Genomic DNA, 21,656 nt, shown 5'->3' on the forward strand with positions numbered 1-21,656 from the left:
TATCTTGCCACGGCTCTTCTAGGCCTCTTTAGGGTTAAAGCATACTCCCTTCTGAGAATTTGTGGTCTAACCAGTTGTCTAGCTTCACGTCCTGTTTCTATGGATTGTTTGCAACCAGCTTTTGCTGCAACTGTTACTGCTGATTAATATCTTGCTAATCATAGGTTATGGAAAGACTGTGTTTCTGGTTTAAGGCTCTGTTAGAAATTGCTGATGCACACACTATATTGTAAATTCTTATCTCTGTATACTGTACTTCTGCGTACTGATGTTATGTTAAATTACTTAATCCTCATGTGACCATCTCACCTCATAATCAAATGACCCTAAATCCCTCACTAACCTATCCCCACCCTCACTAAACTTAATAATAAATGCTGGTATATCCAGTGCATTGGCGGCATCACAGGACCAGAAGGTGGTGACCCCACTGGACCCAGCTTTCACTATCTTGTGTGTGTCTTTTATTTCTCAACCTGCCAATCCACCTGGGAACAAAGAAGGAGCCCCATTGCATTGCGGGCTGCTGGCCAGTTCCTGCAATATTAGTGCTGCATATATTTAGACAGATAAAATTTCCCAAAGCCCTTTCATTTCCTTTTTCCTGAGAATATTCTATAGATATTCTATTTTTTAAAATATAATTTTAAGAATTATATTTATAAATTATAAGTTGAGACATTGTAACAAGCACTTTTAGTTATCACAATTCTGAAAGGAAAAGATTAAAAATATAAACAAGTATTTTCCTTATATTCCATACACATTAAAATTAAAAGTGTACAATTAAAGGAAATTGATTCTTGGGGGGAGAGGAATGGCTGTTTCACACTCTTTGTTGAAGTGTAAATGAATATAAATTTTCTTGAGAACAATTTGGAAGTAATGAACAAAGAACTTTTTAAAACTTCCTATATTTAACCAAATATTTTTATATTGAAGAATTTATTCCAAGTCAATAATTAGAAAGGTAGAAAAATATTTACTTGCAGTTATGCCTTGCAGCACTTATAATACAAAAAATTAAAAATCAAAAAAATTTGTTAAGTAAATAATGGGATTTCCAAATAATGGCCTTCTATATAGCCATTAAAATTGTGATTTAAATAAATATGCATTTAATTATCAGTAGAAGTATTCAAAGTTAAGAACTTGTATTATTTAAAGGAATTTGACACTCTACAAGACAGGTTTTTTTCTGCAGTTAAACCTCAGAAGGTAAGTCAGCTATTACAAAAAGTATCATACATAATTTTAGTATAAATAGTTGAAATATTTATTTAAAACTAGGATGTCATACCTCAAACTGCAGAGCTCTTGTTCCCATTTAACCTTTTGATTCACTTACTGCAATTTTATTTTTGCTTCTGATAGTTCCTTTTGTAGTACACAAAACTTATTTTTCATTTGTTTTATTTTTGCTGTAAGTTGTTCACAGCGGTATTTTTTAAGTTCCCTTGCTCTTTCATGAGAAGGAACTGCACCCAAGAATTTTGATAGGCTAGTTGAATCTGTCTTGAGGAGATAGAAATAAAATATATTAGTACTTTGGGATATAAAGGACAGCATATTTTAACAATCACTAATTCATACACTGAACAAATATATATTGATTGCCTACCACACCTGGCTAATTTTTTTGTATTTTTAATAGAGACAGGGTTTCACCATGTTGGCCAGGTGGGTCTCAAACTCCTGACCCCAAGTGATCCACCCACCTTTCCCTCCCAAAATACTGGGATTACAGGCATGAGCCACCACATTCTGCCTCAGTAAATAATTTCGATTTAAAAATAATGACAAGCATCAATATTTTTTATTTCAAATCTTTTTTAAAACACATTTCCTTACTTTAAAGGCAATTAGATTTCAGGCTGTTCACATATTGAAAACCAAAACATTTCAAGAGAAAACCTTGCATATGCTCTGTAGATCACGCTTATCTTTTATCTTCATGTGGCTATTGACTGGGTTACTGAGCATGAAAAATAAATCATATTCACAAAAAAATTCACTGTGTGTATATTTCAAAAGGAATTAACTTCAAAGTATCTGCCTTACACTGTAGTCCTCACCAAAAATAATAGGGCATTGCAAACAAAATACAATATGATTAAACATTTGACATATGCATAATTACAGAATTTTTGTTAAAAACTATGCATGGCATGAAGAGAATTTTCAGAGTATGTCATGCGGAGTAGGAAAAGAACTCTGTAAATCTGTTTCATTTAGGAAAACAAAGGCTTAATAAGAATAATTTTGATAAGTTTTTGCTGATAACTGCTTGAATAAAATGAAAGATTCATAAGGAAAATATATATTTGTTATTTTTAAATGAAAACAAACAATCATTAGATAAAGTATGCAATTGATTCTTAAGACATAACTTCAGAAAAGTAGAGCAAGCCTTCATAAAAAGAGAAAAATAAAAACATGTATTCGTGAAACATCTAACATGTGCCAGACACATATTTGCAGATTTTTCTTCACCTTAGAATAATGAGGATGATGATGATGATGGTGGTTACCCCACTTTCTGCTTCCTAGTCATTCTAGGTTGTTAAGAACAAAATGATGAACAAATATGGCCCACTGTTCTCTGTTCAGAATGTCTTCCTCCTAGACTTTCATATGGCTTACTCCTCATCTTTGAGACAGGAGATTGAATGGCAGTCGCAGAAAGATCTACTCTGACCATAGAATTCCACTGCCACTCCCATACCCATGCTAATTATAAAGTTCTTCAATTTTCTCGAACCAAACATTCTGTTTTGTTTTTAAGAAAAAGTTATAGTGATTTATAAGTGTTTTTCATTTGTTATTATCTTCCTACTACTGCAGCATAATCCCTCATCTTGGATATTCAGAGACTCACTGCCTAGCACACAGTTGGTACTTAGAAAGAAATTACTCCAGGTCAAAACATTGAAAATCTCAACAGGAAAGTCTAATTTTCCAAACTGCTATATTTCTATGGAAAATCTGCAGTAGTAGCCTGCTGAAAGTTACCATCCTCTTACCCAAAATTAGAAATCCACATGCCTGTTCTTACTCCCCATTCTTGTGCTAACAATTCTGCTTTCACATAAATGCCACTTTGATCGTTTTGTCTTACATTTGGATACAGACTTCCCAGTTTACAAAATGTTTTCACATTTGTTACAACATTATTTCATCACACGTACCTAAGAGGTAGATATGAGCACTATTTTTTATACACAAGGTTACTGGTATTTGATTAGGTTAAATGATTTTTTCCAAGTTCCCATAGCTAGTAAGTGACAGAATCAAAATACAGACTTACCTTTTGACATCCACTCATTGCTGTTACCACTATGCAGCTGCTGCTTCTATCTTAAGTGGTGAGGCCTTTCCTATCTCTTCCACATTCATAGCTGTGACCTTGGAATACATCATTATTATCTGATACCTATGTGGTTGCAAACATGGCTGCCACAAAGGGACTCAAAGAGTTCTATTTGTGAAAAGAATGTCTACTTATTAAAATACTACTCAACCAAATTGTTGTGTTATAGTTTTACAGGTGTCCTATTTCTCACGTTTATCCAACTCCTGAAATGTTCCTTCAGATCTATACTGGATAATCGAAATATACCAATACTTTCAAGTCCCAGGCATTATCTTTTCAAGTTCCAAGTTGAGCAAGACTAAGACTACAGTTTAAACTCTTTCTCCCTGAATCCAAGTAAAGCTTTCATACATCTAGATATACACAGAATCATGTATTTGCCCATAAATGAATGCAGAGAAATTATTTTGTTTTTAGACAAACTTAACTTCAGAACTCAAATAGATTCCTGGTTTCTTCTATGCCTTATTTTCTTTTGCTCTATTCTACACTGGCTTTGTAAATTAATCCTGCAAATTAGCAGAATTGTACTATGCAGCTGTTATCTACTTGGCATATGATTATAAAGTATGTTCTGATAAATGTCAGAAAATTTCTTATGGACACATGCAGACGTGAGACAATAAAGTCATCTTTTTATGGTTTAAGATTACTCATTACTTGTTTTAAAATAACAACAACAATACACGGTACCTCAGAAACTGAAGGTGATTTCGTATCTTCTTTTTGTCCTGACTCTGATATGAGCATCTTATCTACAAAATGGTATTCACAGACACATATATGAGAACATTTATTACTGTAAATTATAAAAACGTATACAAATCTATTTCCATTTATGAATATTTCAAAAAGTAATAGCAAATATAGAATTTCAGAATCAAAGCAGGTTCAGAAAATTGATAGTATGATGAAAGATAGCAAAAAGTATTTTTTAAGGTAGACATTGTATTTCAGTCTATAAAATTGTTTTCTAAATAATAGCATTTAAGCATAGAAAAATTTTCAGAGATACTAACTTACCACTTCTATTATTTTGGTATAAAAAAAGAAAATTGTCATTACTTGTTAGATCTTATGGCGCTCATTCAATAATGCCAATATCATTTTCTTGTTGTTCAGTTGCTGTCTTTGTTGCTTCCTTCTATTACGAACAAAAACCAAAAAGCACCAAAAAACAACTTCAGAAAAAACTGTATTTATTCACTCATTCACTCAATTTGTCAGTAAGACAAAACAAAACACAAACAAAAAAACCCATACATTGTATCTCTCGAATCACAGGCACTATCCTGGGAGAAGCAGGAAATATACACAGAAGATAGATTCTGGCCTATATTCAAGAAATGGTAGAGACATGTGAAAACAAGAACAGAAAAGTATAATTCACCAGTTCTACAATTTAAGTCAATATAATACATAAGGGCACAAAGGAGAGAACAATCAGTTTTACCTGAAAAGCATAGAAAATGCTGCCATAATGGGGCCATATTGGGAAGGACAGACAAAGTGCAGAGTCAGGATACAAAGACTCTAGGTGCAATAGGATGTGTAAAATAATAAGGCATGAAACAGCATGGCAACTGAGGGGTGCCAAAGTGATGTCGTAAAACTGGAACACAGTCAGAGGAAAGAGATGAAGAGATAAAACGGGGCCAAACCATATAAGATATGTGTCACGCTAGAATGTGAACTTACCCTTTCGTGTAATGGGTATTCACTCAATATGCAGATGAGTTACATCATTACAAATACATTTTAGAAAGGTGACCCTTCCAGCGATGTAAAGATAGATGAACATGGGGAGATGGGGCAAAACTAGAAAGGAGTACTTCAAAATTATAGAGAGTTAATTATGGTAATAAGATATGGAAAATTATAAGAAGGTAGAAAATACAAAATTAGGTGTGTGACTGGTTGGGTGACATGGAAAAGGGTTGAAGTTTAGGATGTGGGGGAGGGTTGAAGTGCAGGTTTAAGTGCTTGAGTGTTTCACCGCTACTTCCTAGGTGTTATTTCATAGGATAGGGAAACCAGATGACAGAGTAGATTACGAAGAGTCAGAAAACAGTCAGGAACAGAATAAAAATGATGCTTTCAGTTTGAGACCTATAAGATTTGGGGCACCCAAGGGGCTTGGAAGAAAGATCTGGATAAATAAATTTGGAGTATGAGTAGATGACCTACATGAAGAAAATTACATAGTGATAAGATAAATATAAGATAGGCTAAATGGGTAGAATTAAGTAACCTATGCAGACTGTTGAATTTTTGAAAATGAAATCGGGCCGGGCGCAGTGGCTTACACCTGTAGTCCCAGCATTTTCGGAGGCCGAGGCGGGTGGATCACGAGGTCAGGAGTTTGAGCCCAGCCTGGGCAACATGGTGAAACTCCGTCTCTACTAAAAATACAAAAATTAGCTGGGCGTGGAGGTGCATGCCTGTACTCCCAGATACTCGGGAGGCTGAGGCAGGAGAATCGCTTGAACCTGGGAGGTGGAGGTTGCAGTGAGCCGAGATCGCGCCATTGCATTCCAGCCTGGGTGACAGGGCGAGACTCTGTCTCAAAAAAAAAAAAAAAAAAAGAAAAAAGAAAAAGAAAAAGAAAAATCAAAGGAGAGACAAAAACATGGGATTAAGTTTCTTAGTTATATATTTCCAAATTTGTTTCAAGAAAATTATTTATATAGGTAAATATTTATTTGTGAAATATTGCAATATGCATCTTTGAATTGAATGAAAACATTTAATTCTAAAACACCAAGATTCTGCAAAAGAACCTTTATAAAAATTAACTTTGAAATTTTTAATTGTACAAGAGAAATGCTTACCTAATTATAGAATTATGAGGCATTTTTAAGTACCATTATAAAGTGAGATAGAAATGTGAAACCCTGTTTTAAAATTCACATGTTTTTCTTATGTTCCTGTAAACAATAGAATGCTAGCTCACATTGCCTATTTACACCGTATAGGATGGTAGTTTAAAATTGGAGAAAAGATCTCATATAAAGAAAATCAACCAATAATTATTCAAGTTGAAGATTTAATAGTTTTTACATATGTCTATGATTGTCAAGCAGGATCCAGTATTTACAGGAGAAGTGAAGAAAGAAACTACAAAATTCAAGTCGACAGGATTCCTGAGTTTTAGAAATAAACAAATATATGTGCAAGGTTTAATAATTATGAAGACTAAAGTTAAGGCTTCCTGGAAATAATATAAAATATCCCGATTGCAAGAGATATTTTTAAGAGCAAAAAAATCCTTCCAATGATAAGTTTGTTTACTCTGTTAACAATTTTCCTTACATATGATTCTATAATAATAGGTACTTTAAAAAATTCACAAAGATTGATTACATTCATTTGATGTGTGCATATAATACCATTACATACAGATATTATGAGCAAAAGATGTCAGAATATTTCTAGAGATTAATAATTTCTACATTTATTTCTTTGAGAGTGTTGTAGCTTAAAAGTGATTTTTCTCTTTTTTTTTTTTTTTTTTTTTTTGAGATGGAGTCTCGCTCTGTGGCCCAGGCTGGAGTGCAGTGGCGCAATCTCGGCACACTGCAAGCTCCGCCTCCCGGGTTCACGCCATTCTCCTGCCTCAGCCTCCCGAGTAGCTGGGACTACAGGTGCCCGCCACCACACCCAGCTAATTTTTTGTATTTTTAGTAGAGACGGGGCTTCACCATGTTAGCCATGATGGTCTCAAGAAAAAAGATTTTTCTCTTTTAAGAGATACAGATTAAGAACCTTGTTCATATGATCAGAAAATTTAATTTTAATAAGATTAAATAAAATGCTTATTTATTTATACTCGATTAACAAAAATATTCAAAACAGCTACCAAGGTTATATCAAAGAGTAGGATAAATTAGTTAAATAACCTAAGACTATGTCAAACATTAAGTTAGAAATCTTAAACCAGAAACCAAAGAGTCAAAAATTAATAATTCACAATAAAGCTGACAAGGCCTAAAACCAATTTAACTTTGCATTCTGCATTAATATAAGTATGACTAGATTAAATATAAAACATAAAGTCACTAAAAGAAGTGAGAAATTCTTTCCTTGTTAATAATTTTTTTGTTCACACAATATAAATGTATATGTTTTGAGGGTACATATAATAACTCAATACATTCACATAATGAAATCAGAATAATTGAGATATTAATCACCTTAAGTATTTATCTTTCCTTTATGCTAGAAACATTCAAATTATTCTCTACTAGGTATTTTAAAGAGTACAACAAATTGCTCTTACCTATACTCGTCCGTATATTTTCTTTCAGCTTTTTGTTAAAATCAGCTATAAGTCAGTCGAAAACACCTGAGCAGTATTTTATTACCTGGCTGTGTTTTCTTAATTTTTATTTTAAATAATTTATATTATATCTTTTATTCTAGAGAGTTCCTGCTCTCATTTAAACCACTATTTTTGCTGTGTTTTTATAATAGTCTGTCTCATCTTGACTCTCTCATGTAGTCTCTATGTTTATCTTACCCTTCTTCAATGAATAATTTCCTTTCATCCCCCTTCATCTAATTTATTATTATACAAATATGGTGGTACCCATTAGATTTTTTTTTAACCAAAATAACCTAGGACAAAAATTTACCATTACAGAGATTATCGAATTGTAGAAATAATTAAAATTTAAAATGTTAAATTACATGTTATATTTTGAAATATGTCTTCACAATTTACAGTTGTATTAATTACCTCTTGTATGGAAAAGTGTGAGAGCTTAGTTTTTAATAGTACCTTATTTAACTGGGTTTGCATTGAAATAGCATAGGTTGTTTCTATTCTGTGTGGCAAAAAGCTAAGTATAAATAATTGTATAAATTCTGCTTCTTCCAAGAAACAGAGAAAAAAAGAATAAATCATGGGGGGCAGAATGATTGATTAATGAAAATAATACATAGCAACTAAATAGAAACCTGTAAATAAATATGCTGACAATTGAGACAGAGATGCCCTAAAAAGCAGACACTGAAGAAATGTATTCTGTGAGAAAAAAGTCTGGGGTAAATCATTTTTAAAAAGGTGAAGGAGGAGGGAGAAACAAACAAGAGACATAACCAGTCAATCAAATATGAGCTTCAGTCATGAAAGAAAAAAGGAAACACAACTACTATATAAGACATGTGATGAAATACGTAAAATACAGACTTCTGTTCATAATATATTCCTATAATGCTGGTCAGTATTTGCATTACAATTAGTTATTTTGTTAATACCTGTGTAATAAAGATTTTAATTTCATTATTATATAATAAGACAATTAATTAAACATGGTCTTCAGCCAATACCTAAAAGCTAGAACATTTTTACTACAGAGAGACAAAATTTAAAAAGGAATGTTTCGTAAACTTTTCACCTGAAGAAAGTTTTGGTAATCAGAATTCTAAAGAGTAATGCATTCCTTGAAATGATATGTTTAATAGAACATGATTTTCGGCTGGGTGCGGTGGCTCACGCCTGTAATCCCAGCAGTTTGGGAGGCCGAGGCTGGTAGATCATGAGGTCAAGAGATCAAGACCATCCTGGCCAACATGGTGAAACACTGTTTCTACTAAAAATACAAAAATTAGCTGGGTGTGATGGCACATGCCTGTAGTCCCAGCTATGCAGGAGGATGAGGCAGGAGAACTGTTTGAACCCAGAAGGCGGAGGTTGCAGTGAGCCGAGATCACGCCACCTGCACCCCAGCCTGGCAAAAAAAAAAAAAGAACGTGAGTTGAGACTAAAATATATTAAATTTTTTTTAATCTAAACTCCACTTGGAGGATATAGTGTAACCTTCTTTCCTGTTTACTACATACCTCTGATTTATTGTCTTATTTAAGACATATTTTCTCAAGATAACTCACATGAATTTATGCATTCTAAATATTAAAAGAAAATATAAATTTAAGCCATATTTTGGAAATGCATTAGATTTTATTATAAGATATATTATGCATATTATCTTACTTGTAACATTTCATTACATAAAAATTCATTTTTCTGCTTATTTATTCACATTGAAAACCTTTTAAAACTCTTTTTATAGGCAAGACTGTATTCTGGGTACACTAGGCTGCACACAAGTATGTTTTCTAACCTGCAGTATCTTATAGTGATGCAAGAACTTCAAAATGATTATTTAAACAACTCAATACAAAATCTTCCAAAATTTAAAATTTTCAAATGTGATAAAAAATCTTTGAACAATATGTTTAAAAATTGCAATTTAAAAATTCTGAAATTAAAATCCTACCATATGCTTAGTAAGAATCTCTGCTTCCATAAACTGGTTGTTTACTTGGGGAAAAACCTGCATTCTTCATTGAGATGAAGAGTTTAAAATATACTTTTAATGAAATAATTTAGAAAACACACTGGCATGCCTTAATAATGCAGACTCTGAGAAACAGATTTTACATTTCTAAATTTCTACAATTATTTTTTAAAATTAGAGATAGGCCGGGCGTGGTGGCTCACGCCTGTAATCCCAGCATTTTGGGAGGCCGAGGAGAGTGGATTACGAGGTCAGGAGATCGAGACCGTCCTGACTAACACGGTGAAACCCCATCTCTACTAAAAATACAAAATAAATAAATAAATAAATAAATAAATAAATAAATAAATAAATAAAATTAGCCAGGCATGGTGGTGGGCGCCTGTAGTCCCAGCTACTCAGGAGGCTGAGGCAGGAGAATGGCGTGAACCCAGGAGGCGGAGGTTGCAGTGAGCCATGACCGCGCCACTGCACTCCAGCCTGGGTGACAGAGCGAGACTCCATCTCAAAAAAATAAATAAAAAATAAAATTAGAGATAAGGTCTCGCTATGTTGCCCACACTGGTCTCAGACTCTTGGGCTCAAGCAATCCTCCTGCATCAGCCTCCTTGGTAGCCGGAACTACAGGCATGTACCACCACGCCCCAAAAAATTTTCACAATTTCTAATATTATTTTGGTGTAATTAAAGAACCAAGAAGAGAAACTGAGAAAAAACTCTCTCCTAAAAACTACATGATATCAAAATAATACGTGCAAAAAAAACCCTATATGCTATGTGGCACAGTTTTGGAACTGAACAGTATCAGAGAGATTCCTTGATTACTATAGTAAGTAACTGGATCCATTAAATATAAATTTAAGCATGAGTTTTTTAAGTGACAATAGAATAATTTTAAAAGTCACAGTAAGTACACTTATCCAAATAAACCTTTACCAGATTTTATATATTCTCTATTGTGGAAAAGTTTTTTCTAATATAATGTTCCTATCACTATGTATTCTCCAGTCCATTCCTTTTGTTGGCACTCACACCCTCAAAATATTTACCAATCATTTGTTATTTACTAAAGTAAAAAAAAAAAAACTTTAAATCAACTACTCATATTTCCATAAAATATTTTTATCTGACCAACTTTATTTATATTACCAACATGAAATAATGGTAATTACACCACTGCTAAACATGAAAAGTAAATACTATGCAGAACTAGATTCCCACTGAGAAAATCAACTTCACAAGAGACCATTTTACATTGGTAGCAAGATTAAATCTTCCTTAACTTTTGTAGACTGTGAATTTTCAATAGTCAGTTTGCTGAACAGACTTTAGAGAAAAAAAGATACAACAAAAATAAGCAAATTCATATATTTAAAAAGAAAATCTGCTAGTTCATATCTTGGTGCTCACTCCAAAAAATGAAAACAAAAAACAAAATCTGGGAAAAATCAGTCTTTGTATATTAAATCATGTTTCTTGGTATAATTAAAATATGCCCTCTGTTTTTAAAAAAGATTTTAGCTACCTATTTTTGACTCTACCTCCCCAACCTATAACATCCAATGAAGACTGACTCTTAGTTCCATAATAAGTAGTGACAGCCAATATAATTGGCATACCCTGAGTATAATTCGTCCTCACAAACTGTCCTCAATGATGAACTGAAAATCTACTTAATGGCTGACATAACTTTTGATATCTAAACTGGAACAAACTTGATAACCTAAAATGAGGTAGAAAGATACATTTACCTTGTTTCTTCTCCATTATCTATCTCTGATTCAAAGACTAATCTGTGTCACTGGAAAATGACATTCTTTGTTTTTCAGCATAAAAACCACTTAAGAAGGCCCTGTTGCTTCCCTTCACCCTAAAACACTGCAGAGAGTGCCCTGAAATATTTGAAATGTTGAAAAGCTGAACCTACAAATGTCAAAACACAAATGTATATTTGTTATTGGGAATGTTTTTCTCAACAAAAATTGAAACATGAAAAATAATAAAATCTAATTACTTATTTTGTACTTGTCTTTCCTTGTTCAGGTCTACATAAACTAGAAAAGCCTTAAAAATCTTCATAGGTACTTATACCCAAGGAGAGAGACTGCTAGGAAAACTGAGTCCTGATAGTTGGATTTCTCTAAATACTATATTTACACAGAGAGAAAGATCTGGAAGTGGGAGCCACTATATATAGTAAAAGTGTCTCCCACTTCCAGATCTTTCTTCTGCAGAGCTTCATGGCAGTCTCCAACCTTTAAATATTCTGCTCATCAAAGCACAGATTACTGAAAAGATAAACTCAATGACCAACCTAGAAGCTCTGTATTTACCTGTTCCTGGAAAACAACTAAATGGAGTCTCAGTCAGTCATTCACCTCCAGCGTAAGCATGTTATCAAAAACCCAACTGAACCATGACTTATTTGACAGCCAATCTTACCCCTGCTTTACATGTACATGGGTAAGACATCAGAGGCTTGGAAAAAGAGGCAAAGGGGAGGGGACGCCTGCCCTGGGCCACAGATCTATGTAATTCAGCAAACTTCAATCCCCTAGCACTCAAGGGGCTCTAAGCCTCTCCTGTGAGATTTGGGGTGAAAGAACACAATAGGACATTTCTATCTGCTTGCAGAGACTTTTTGCAGTGGCTTTTTTTTTTTTTATCTTTCAATAGAAAGCATGAAGTGTGTCCATTTCTCCAATTAAAGAAGCGAAAAAGCAGCGACCTATTCAGGACTTCCTTTGAACCCTATTTTAGTATGACTTTCTAGATGACTCCCAATGTCATCTGTGTTTTTGTTCCTCTAATTTATCTTCATCAAACTTGTCATAAGATCCAATATTCTGATCTCTTTGGTAAAATCCTTACTCCTACCAGTCCTGGGATTGTTTCTCTTCAAACTTGGCCTTTCCCTGGTAATTCCATTCTTATCTACTTCCACTGGGTTCTCCAGCTAATTCCATTCTTATCCCTTTCCATTTCTTTAATTAGACCCATTCCCTTTTCTTTCTATTATTCAAACACTCACTTACATGATGTTATAAAAACAAGAGTAATGGGCTTTGAAATGAGTTTAAATATTACTTCTGCTACCTCTGATATTTAAATAAGTCATTTTGAGTTTCAGATTCTCCATCTGAACAACCATTTTTCCAGGATATTAAATACAGATTGAAATATGAAAGTATTTTGGTTAGTCTCCAAGAGTCCTTACAATCCTAAAATTCCATGTGCTTTTAATTTTAGCTATAGAAAAATGGGGCTGGTGGAAAGAATAAAATCATACACGAAAAGAACACCGAGGAAAGCAGAGAAGAAAGTAATCAGGAAAAGACTATAGAAAAGTCATGGAAGAAGAAAAAAGACTCTAAAAAAAAACGAAGAGTGCATGCAACTAGGCAGCGTACTGCTTTGAAGAAAAACTAAACTGGGAAGTCAGTAAATAGAGAAATCTATAAGAAATAGCCTCTAAATATGATTAATATAACATATCTATATGTAGATATTCTCCACTAAGAGTAAAATAATTCATCTATAGGATTCACCAGGTCTTGCTTATGAAACAAAAACCTATGTCTTGTGGCCACAGCTAAGTAAGGTCTGCTCTAAAAACTTTGGTAATAAAAACAAGGTACTGGTTATCACTTTGACTATTAAACATATTAGAACAAAGTCTTGGATTAACCAGTGTTCTAAGGGAAAACTCTAAAAAGAGGTAACATATAACAAAATGTGACTTTGTGAATTGATCCCATCTGGACCTGTACCTTGATTCTAGTGATGCACAGGTCTCCATCAGTCTATGCCTTGGGGCAAGAGAAGGGATTTGGGAGCAAGGTAGGCTGATGGCAAACTCAAGGGTCAGCTACTTTTTAGCTATGAAATCATAGGCCAATTAATCAACCTCTCTGAACCACATTTGCCTGGTTAATACAAAGTAGGTGATAGTAGCACAGATGCTTTGCAAAACTGTGTGATGACTATGTGAGATAATACATATTAAGCACATAATATGTTGTTTATCCCAGAGTAGAACACTCAAAAGATAGTGGTTTCTTTTCTCTATATTTTCTGAGTTAACATACATGTTTTAAAAAACTGGAAAGTCTTACCTGAATATAGACTCTACAGAACTCACATCCACTATTAAAGAAAAAAAGTAAAATATATTAAATCAACAAATATAAATAAAAAATACAGAATATTAAAAACATAAGAGGGCATGATGGCACATGCCTGTAATCCCAGCTACTTGGGAAGGTGAGGCAGGAGGATCACCTGAGAAGCCCAGGAGTCTGAAAGCAGCCTGGGAGACATCATGAGACTTCAACTTAATTTAAAAGAATCATGCACACTTTCATGCATGATTCAGGTCTTGTTTAAAAAAGCATAATACTCCAATACTTTGTTACCAAGACTCAGATGATTTGTCATAAAGCATTCATTTGGGACCATACATTGAGACTATAGTAAAATTATTATTAAGCATAATATTAGTAGGAAATTAATGCATTAACAACTCTTATTTCCACTCCTTTATAGTTCTCAAGTGCAAGGAAAGATAGAATTTATCACAATTTGATATCTACAAGTGAACTACAATATACAATAGTCATAATCCAAACAGAACCCTGTAAGACTGACAGAAAATTGTATTCTTAGCAGAATTAGTGTAAGTGGACAGTGTCAATCTTAGAAACTATAATTTCTAGACAAATGAACTAGAAGCAGTTAGAACAGAGTATACAGTAGTCACTCTTTATCTGCTCTATGTGTAGAAAGAAACACACACAACATGATTTCCCTCTGCTCTTACACCACAACAATCATCAAAACAGAAGACTTCTGTGACCAAATGTGTGGAGGATTTTCTCCACCAACAAGTAAGCAACCAATTCTGTAGCAGAAACCAGCTGGTTGTCCTTTATTTAATTCCAACACTGTCTATCTAGAAATAGTCTCAGATCCCACAGGCGGAGGGCTCAGTCTCACAAGACTGCTCTCCCATAACAGTTGCAAATCTGGGTCTCTGAAACATCTAACCAGCTGGTTTCAAGTTGGGGTTCTCATGACTCACTCTTTGGGTTTGATTAACATGCTAGAGTGCCCCAAATACTAAGGGAAACACATTTACCAGTTTATTATAAAGGGTATCACAAAGCAGACACAAGAATAGATGCATAGGGCAAGTTATAGGGGAAGGGGCATGGGGCTTCCTTGCCCTCCCAGGGCACATCAGCCTCCAAACACTTCCATACATTCAACTATCTGGAAGGTCTCTGATCCCAGTCCTTCTGTGTTCTTAAGAAAGCTTTATTACATAGGCATGAATGAACAAATCTGTGGCTATTGGTAATTGACCTAACTTTCATCTCCTCTCACCTCCTAGGAGGTTGAGGGGTGGGGCTGAAAGTCCCAACACTCTAATCATGCCTTGTTCTTTTTTGTGACCAGCTCCTATCCTGAAGCTACCTAGGGACTGCCAGCCATCACTCAATTATTAGCATACAAAGACATCACTTTGGAGATTCTAAACATTTTATGAGTTGTATGCCAGAAAACAGTGTTGAAGACCAAACATATGTTTCACAATATAATAGCCATGGTTTTGATTTCCATGATTTCAGTTACTCATGGTCAACCATAGTCCAAAAATATTAAATGGGGAATTCCAGAAATATACAAGTCATAAGTTCTAAATAATGTGTCATTCTAAGGAGTACGATGAAGTATTAAGACATCATGTTCCATCTCACCCAGGTCATGAATCATCCCTTTGTATATGCTATCTGCCCATTAGTCATCAAAATGGTCTGTTCCTGAACCCCAACCATCAACATTATCATGGCTCAATGATCCACATGAAGCAGATGATCCACCTTCTGATATGTAGTCAGATAGCCAGAAATAATTAGTAGCTTAACACCACATGACAACTCCTACCTCATTCACCTGACTTCATCTCATCACACAGGCATTATATCATCTCACAGTCATCACACGAAAAAGAAGAGTGAGTACAATACAAGACACTTTGAGAGACCACATTCACCTAACTTTGATTACAATATATTGTTATTGTTTTATCATAAGTTATTGTTAATTTCTTACTGTGCCTAATTTATAAATTAGACTTTATCATAAATATGCATAAATAGAAAAAACATGTATATATAGGGTTTCATACTATCCACAATTTCAGACATTCACTGGGTGTCTTAGAAAATACTCCCCATGGATAAGGGTGAATTACTGTACTTATTTGTGTATGTGGGTGTGTGTGTTCGTGTGAGAGACACACACAACACAGATCTCCACTATCCACAAGAAACAGATAAAAAAGACAACACTTTTCCTCACACATGACCCTTAGGTTTTGACAATTCTGGAAAAATGTTGGCAGGTGTACTCACCAGTCTAGATAATTTCCCAGACCCTGTGTATGTATGCTGCTTTAGTTACAAAAAGGTAGGATCTTGGGAGATTTCTTCTTGGACAACAGAAATATCAACCACATCAACAGTATACCTAACAACTCTAAAATGATTCTTTTGAACAGATTACCACTGAAGAACTTGTAAGTTAAATCCAATTCACTTTTCAGTAATCTTACTGCTTGAAATTCTCACATTTAAAAAAAATTTGCAACATCACTTTCTCTGACTCCTCTCCTACTTTTCTTTAGCCGCTGCTCAGTCTCCTTTACCAAGTCCTTTGACTCTGTGAAATGTTGATATTCCCAGGGTTTTGTCAATGGCTTTCTTCTTATTCTACATCTTCTGCATCATGGATAAGCTCATTGAGATCTATGGCTTTGCCCAATAATTATAATAAAATTATCCTAAGCCTACATCTCCAACCAGAGTTCTATGTCCAGCTAGAAATGCCTATAATCCAATTACCTACTGAAAATATCCCACATGAATGTTTCATTAAACTCATCATGTAAAGAAAACTGCTGGTCTGTCCCATGACTGTTTGCTCTTCTCTGTTAACCTGACAATTTCCTACTCCTTCCCCATGAGCATTGTAAATGCTCATGCACAATCTGGAAACTTATGAATGACCTGAGATTGTATCTGTCCCCTAGCTTTTTAAACTCAATAATCACTAAACCATATTAACTGTACCTCTTTTCTGCCTTTGCTTTATCTTTCCAGTGCCACTGGAAATACAAACTATTTTATATTTATATTGCCTAGTTAGACATGGCCCCTTAACTGATGGCTTTCACAGGGAAAAAGAAACCCTAACAGTTACTACTGTTATTTTTTAAGTTAAAAAAATTTCAGTAAAACAAATCAATATAAAATAATGGCAAAGAAAGACTTACATATTTAAATGTGTAAACTGAGCTTCTGAACTTGATTCATTTTATCCTGGATGGGTCAAAATTTCATAATAGATTGATACTAGGCCACAGATTGGTGACAAAAAAACAAAAAAGAGACTATAGCATGAACTACTACACAAGCTTACTTTGTCTTTAAATCTTTTTATGTAATTACCCTCCATCTATCTTTTATATGAAGGGCCAGCAAACTATAGGCCACAGGCCAAATTCAGCTTATCAAATGGTTTTTTATACAAAGTTTTATTGGAGTACAATCATGCCTATTTGCTCACACATTATCTATGACTGCTTTCACCCTACAATGCAGAGTTCAATAGCTGTTATAGAGACCACATGGCCTAATATATTTCTTTTTCTTTTTCTTTTTTTTTTTTTGAGATGGAATGTTGCTCTGTCACCCAGGCTGTAGTGCAGTGGTGCAATCTCAGCCCACTGCAGCCTCCGCCTCCTGGGTTCAAGCAATCCTCCTGCCTCAGCCTCCTGAGTAACTGGGATTTCAGGTGCATGCCACCACACCTGGCTAATTTTTGTATTTTTAGTAGAGACAGGGTTTCACCATGTTGGCCAGGCTGTTCTTGAACTCCTGACCTCATGATCCACGTGCCTTGGCCTCCCAAAGTGCTGGGATAACAGTCGTGAGCCACCATGTCCGGCAGCCTAACATATTTCCTATCTGGCACTTTACAAGAAAAGTTTGCCAATCTCTGCCTTATACCATGACCAGTATGCCCTGATACTCTATCTTGTGACTCCCTTGCTCAAACTTTTCCAGTGAATCCCTGCAGAAAGCATTGCTGGCTTCCTATGCATAGACATTATTCTTTCTTGCTGCAGAAACACAAGCTTATTTAGATATTCATTATTCCACTACCCCCATCCCATCTTAAAAAGAGAAATCATTATTCTAAGCTAATCACAGTAATTACATTTGCTTTCCTAGTGACTGGTTTAGAAATGAGCATGTGGTATAATCCAGCCAATAAAATGTCACAGGAAGACTACTGCAAGCTTCCAAGTTTTCTCCCTATTTAAAAGAAACATGTGAACAAAAGCAGCCCTTCCAGCCTTTAAATATTGTCTTGAGAGAGCATGATGATTGGAGCTGTTGCTAATTAGCCAACCAAAAGTGGAGTCCTGGCTGGGCACGGTGGCTCATGGCTGAATTCCCAGCAGTTTTGGAGGCCAAGGCAGGCATATCATGAGGTCAGGAGTTCGAGTCTGGCCAATATAGTGAAACCCCATCTCTACTAAAAATACAAAAAATTATCCGGAGTGGTGGCGGGCACCTGTAATCCTAGCTACTTGGGAGGCTAAGGCAGGAGAATCACCAGGAGGCAGAGGTTGCAGTGAGCCGAGATTGCTCTTGCCATTGCACTCCAGCCCAGACAACACTGTGAGACTCCGTCTCAAATGAAAAACAAAAAAAAGTGGGATCCTATAATATCCCTGTACCACCAAAACAACTTTGGTTCCTATGGTTTTAGCCATTGTTAGTTAGTTCACTTAGTATTTACAGCCAGAAGTATTGTGAGAATTTTTCCAGGGCCTACGGAATAATATCTACTTATTTCTATACTATGAAAAAGTGTTGCCTAAGCTTGCCTTATTTAGATATTCAAGTCATTCCCAGCTACTCCCATATCACACTTTTTTCACTAAGAAACCGGAAATGCCAATAAACCTTACAAAGTTCACTCAAGCATCTTACCATTTGTACTTGCTTTTGTAGATGTTTCTTTTGTAGGACATGTGAGCATCTTAGATGTTCCTTTTTCCAAAACTTCAGTTTTATTAGGTGTTACTCCTGCCACGCATTCAGTCTTTACAGATGTTTCTTTTTCCTCCCATGTGATCTTCCTAGGTCTTTCTTTTGCTGGCCATGCAAATTTCTCAGATGTTTCTTTTGCAGGCCTCATAATTTTCCTAGGTGTTTCTTCTGCTGACTGTTCAAACTTTCCAGATGTTGCTTTCCCCAAACATTGAATTTTGTCAGCTGTTCCCTCCACCAAGGGTGCAGCCTCATCAGGTGGTTTTTCCACCAAGCTTTCAGCCATGTCAGGTGTTCTTTCCGCCAAGGGTGCAGCCTCGTCAGGTGTTCCTTCAGATGTTCCTTCTGCCAAACACACAATCTGGTTAAATTTTCCTTGTGCTAAATATCATCCTCCTGACTCTTCACCTGGCAAACTTCTACTCATTCTGTATGCTTTCCTTAAATACTACCAAAGTTCTCTTTTCTCGCGTTTTTTTTTTTTAGACTGAGTCTTGCTCTGTCACCCAGGCTGGAGTGCAGTGGTGCAAACTCAGCTTAATGCAATTCAAGCAATTCTCCTATCTCAGCCTCCCAAGTAGCTGGAATTACAGGTACAGGCCACATTGCCTGGCTAACTTTTTGTATTTAGTAGAGACAGGTTTCACCATGTTAGTCAGGCTGGTCTCAAACTCCTGAGTTCAAGCAATCCATCTGCCTTGGCCTCCCAAAGTGCTAGGATTACGGGAGTGAGCCACTGTGCCTGGACACTACCAAACTTTTTAAAGCTCTAATCCTTCACCTTGGATGTTTTTTACTGTGCTGCAGTAGGAGGAAAAATGTCAGTCAGCACTGCTTCGTGGAAAATAAAAGGATGATGAGTCAGCGAGCCTCAAGGCTGAGGTGTGATGGTGCTCAGTGAGACCTCTCCAATATGGTCATGTTTAAACTGTGACACAAATAGAAAGGAGAGGCACAGAAAGCCCTAAAGAAAGAGCATTCCACAAACACCACCCCTCAGCATGACAGTGCAGGAGGCTGTGACTTGAGAGGAAGAAAGGTACACAGACCACCATGGTGGCTGGCACAGAGCAAGCAATCCACAGAGGGGATGATGGGATGACAGAGGAACAGCAGGGCACAGCTCACCCACGCCCCTGCAGGCCTGATCAGGGGCTGTGAGGTTATTCCAGGTACAGTGGGAAGCCACTACAGATGACAGACCAGAGAATGACAGGCTCCACCTCCTACTTCCAATGAAACTGACCTGGCTGTTCTGTGGCATGGCTTTGACTGAACGCTGGAAGGCAGTGAAGGAAGATAGGGTATGGTCTGGGATTTGTATTCAGGGCGGAATCAGCAGGCCTTGCTAGGCTGGATGTGGGAAGGGAGAAAAGTAACACCTCAGGGTAATTCCTGGGTGTCTGGCCAGGTAGACTCGAAGACAAGTGCATTGGAGGAAAATGGGGACTCTTCCTGGGACAGGTCAGGTTCCAGAAGGGGTCAAACAAGTGGATGAATACAAAGATCCAGTGTGAGGAGAATTTTAAGGGCCGGGAATGAGAGTCATGAAGATATGGACAATATATTTTTTTAAGATGTGGGCAGAGTGGGATTATTTTATTTTATTTTTTGAGATAGCATCTTTCTCTGTCACCTACGCTGGAGTGCAGTAGTGTGATAAGTAGTCACTGCAGCCTCAACCTTCTGAGCTCAAGCAATCTTCCCGCCAAGTTTTTATTTTGTTTAAGAAACGTGGTTTTGACCTGGTGTTGTGGCTTTTGCCTGTAATCCCAGCATTTGAGGAGGCTTTGAAGGGTGGATTGCTCGAGGCTGAGAGTTGGAGATCAGCCTAGGCAGCATAGTAAGACCCTGTCTCTACCAAAAAAAGGAAGAGGATGAATTCATGGAAGATAATTTTTCCACAGACCATGGATGGAGAGGATAAATTCAGTATGATTCAAGTGCATTACATTTATTGTGCACTTTATTTCTATTATTATTACTTTCTAATACATAATGAAATAATTATACAACTTACCATAATGTAGAATCAGTGGGAAGCCCAAGATTGTTTTTCTGCAACTATACAGTCTCAACTGAGGATGATGGGAGACAGTGACAGATGATCAGGCAATAGATTCTCATAAGGGCAACACAACCTACTTCCTTGGCATGGGCAGTTCACAACAGGGTTCACATTCTTATGAGAATCTAATGTTGCCTCTGATCTGACAGGAGGCAGAGCTCAGATGGTAATGCCAGCGATGGGGAGGGACTGTAAATACACATGAAGCTTCACTCACCGGCCACTGCTCACCTCCTGCTGTGCGTTCCACAAGCTGGGCATCCCAGCTGAAGTACATTTGAAAGGATCCATCCCCCGCCAGTCTTTATAGTCATCTTTACTGCCATAGTGGTGAAGTATAGCTGCCACTTAGCTCCCAAGGCATGTGCCTCAGCACGCATTTCATCACAATCAACAAACGGGAGCTTGGTTCATTGTGAGGTCACTTCCTATAAATTACCCGCATTCCATTTCCCATTGGCAAGAAGCTAAGCACTGCTACTTGAATAACCAAACCTATGCCCAAATCCCATCTTTGTGGGGCTATCTCCTGGTACTCTTCCTAGCATTTTTCTCTTTGTCAGAGTCCAATCAGGAGACATAAATCACTTAAATACAAACTGGTAACATTTAATGTAAGTATTACAACAGGGGAACAGCATAATGAGGGATTGGCCAGCACAAGGTAAAGGCAAATGCACCACAACATAACCTGTTTCACTTTATGGAAAGCACTGATGTTTATAAAATAGTCATGGTAAATTTATAAAACTAATAGCTAATTATTTTTACTCAGAATAGTACTAAAT

At 36.1% G+C, this 21,656-nt stretch overlaps 1 protein-coding gene and 1 pseudogene across 5 annotated transcripts in view; one reads left to right on the forward strand and one right to left on the reverse strand.

Annotated features, from left to right (window-relative positions):
- Positions 1-21,656, forward strand: part of LOC101131975 (ras suppressor protein 1-like) — a 125,605-nt pseudogene that overhangs the window by 49,212 nt on the left and 54,737 nt on the right. The window lies entirely within an intron of this gene.
- LOC115936021 (ankyrin repeat domain-containing protein 30B-like) lies at positions 1,370-21,222 on the reverse strand. Of its 4 annotated transcripts, none has more exons than XM_063710130.1 (6): positions 21,100-21,222; positions 18,741-19,145; positions 13,791-13,821; positions 4,439-4,517; positions 4,067-4,128; positions 3,330-3,433 (listed from the first exon to the last, which is right to left on the reverse strand). In XM_063710130.1, exons 1-4 carry the CDS (start codon positions 21,143-21,145, stop codon positions 4,442-4,444), a joined length of 558 nt encoding a protein of 185 aa, XP_063566200.1. In that variant the 5' UTR covers positions 21,146-21,222; the 3' UTR covers positions 3,330-3,433; positions 4,067-4,128; positions 4,439-4,441. The 4 variants fall into 4 exon arrangements, with proteins under 4 accessions (XP_063566203.1, XP_063566200.1, XP_063566202.1 ...); XM_063710131.1 differs by having other exon boundaries at positions 3,332-3,405; XM_063710132.1 differs by lacking the exon at positions 4,439-4,517 and having other exon boundaries at positions 3,331-3,433.

This window comes from Gorilla gorilla, chromosome 8, assembly GCF_029281585.2.
Source record: "Gorilla gorilla gorilla isolate KB3781 chromosome 8, NHGRI_mGorGor1-v2.1_pri, whole genome shotgun sequence".
In the NCBI taxonomy this organism is placed as follows: domain Eukaryota; kingdom Metazoa; phylum Chordata; class Mammalia; order Primates; family Hominidae; genus Gorilla; species Gorilla gorilla.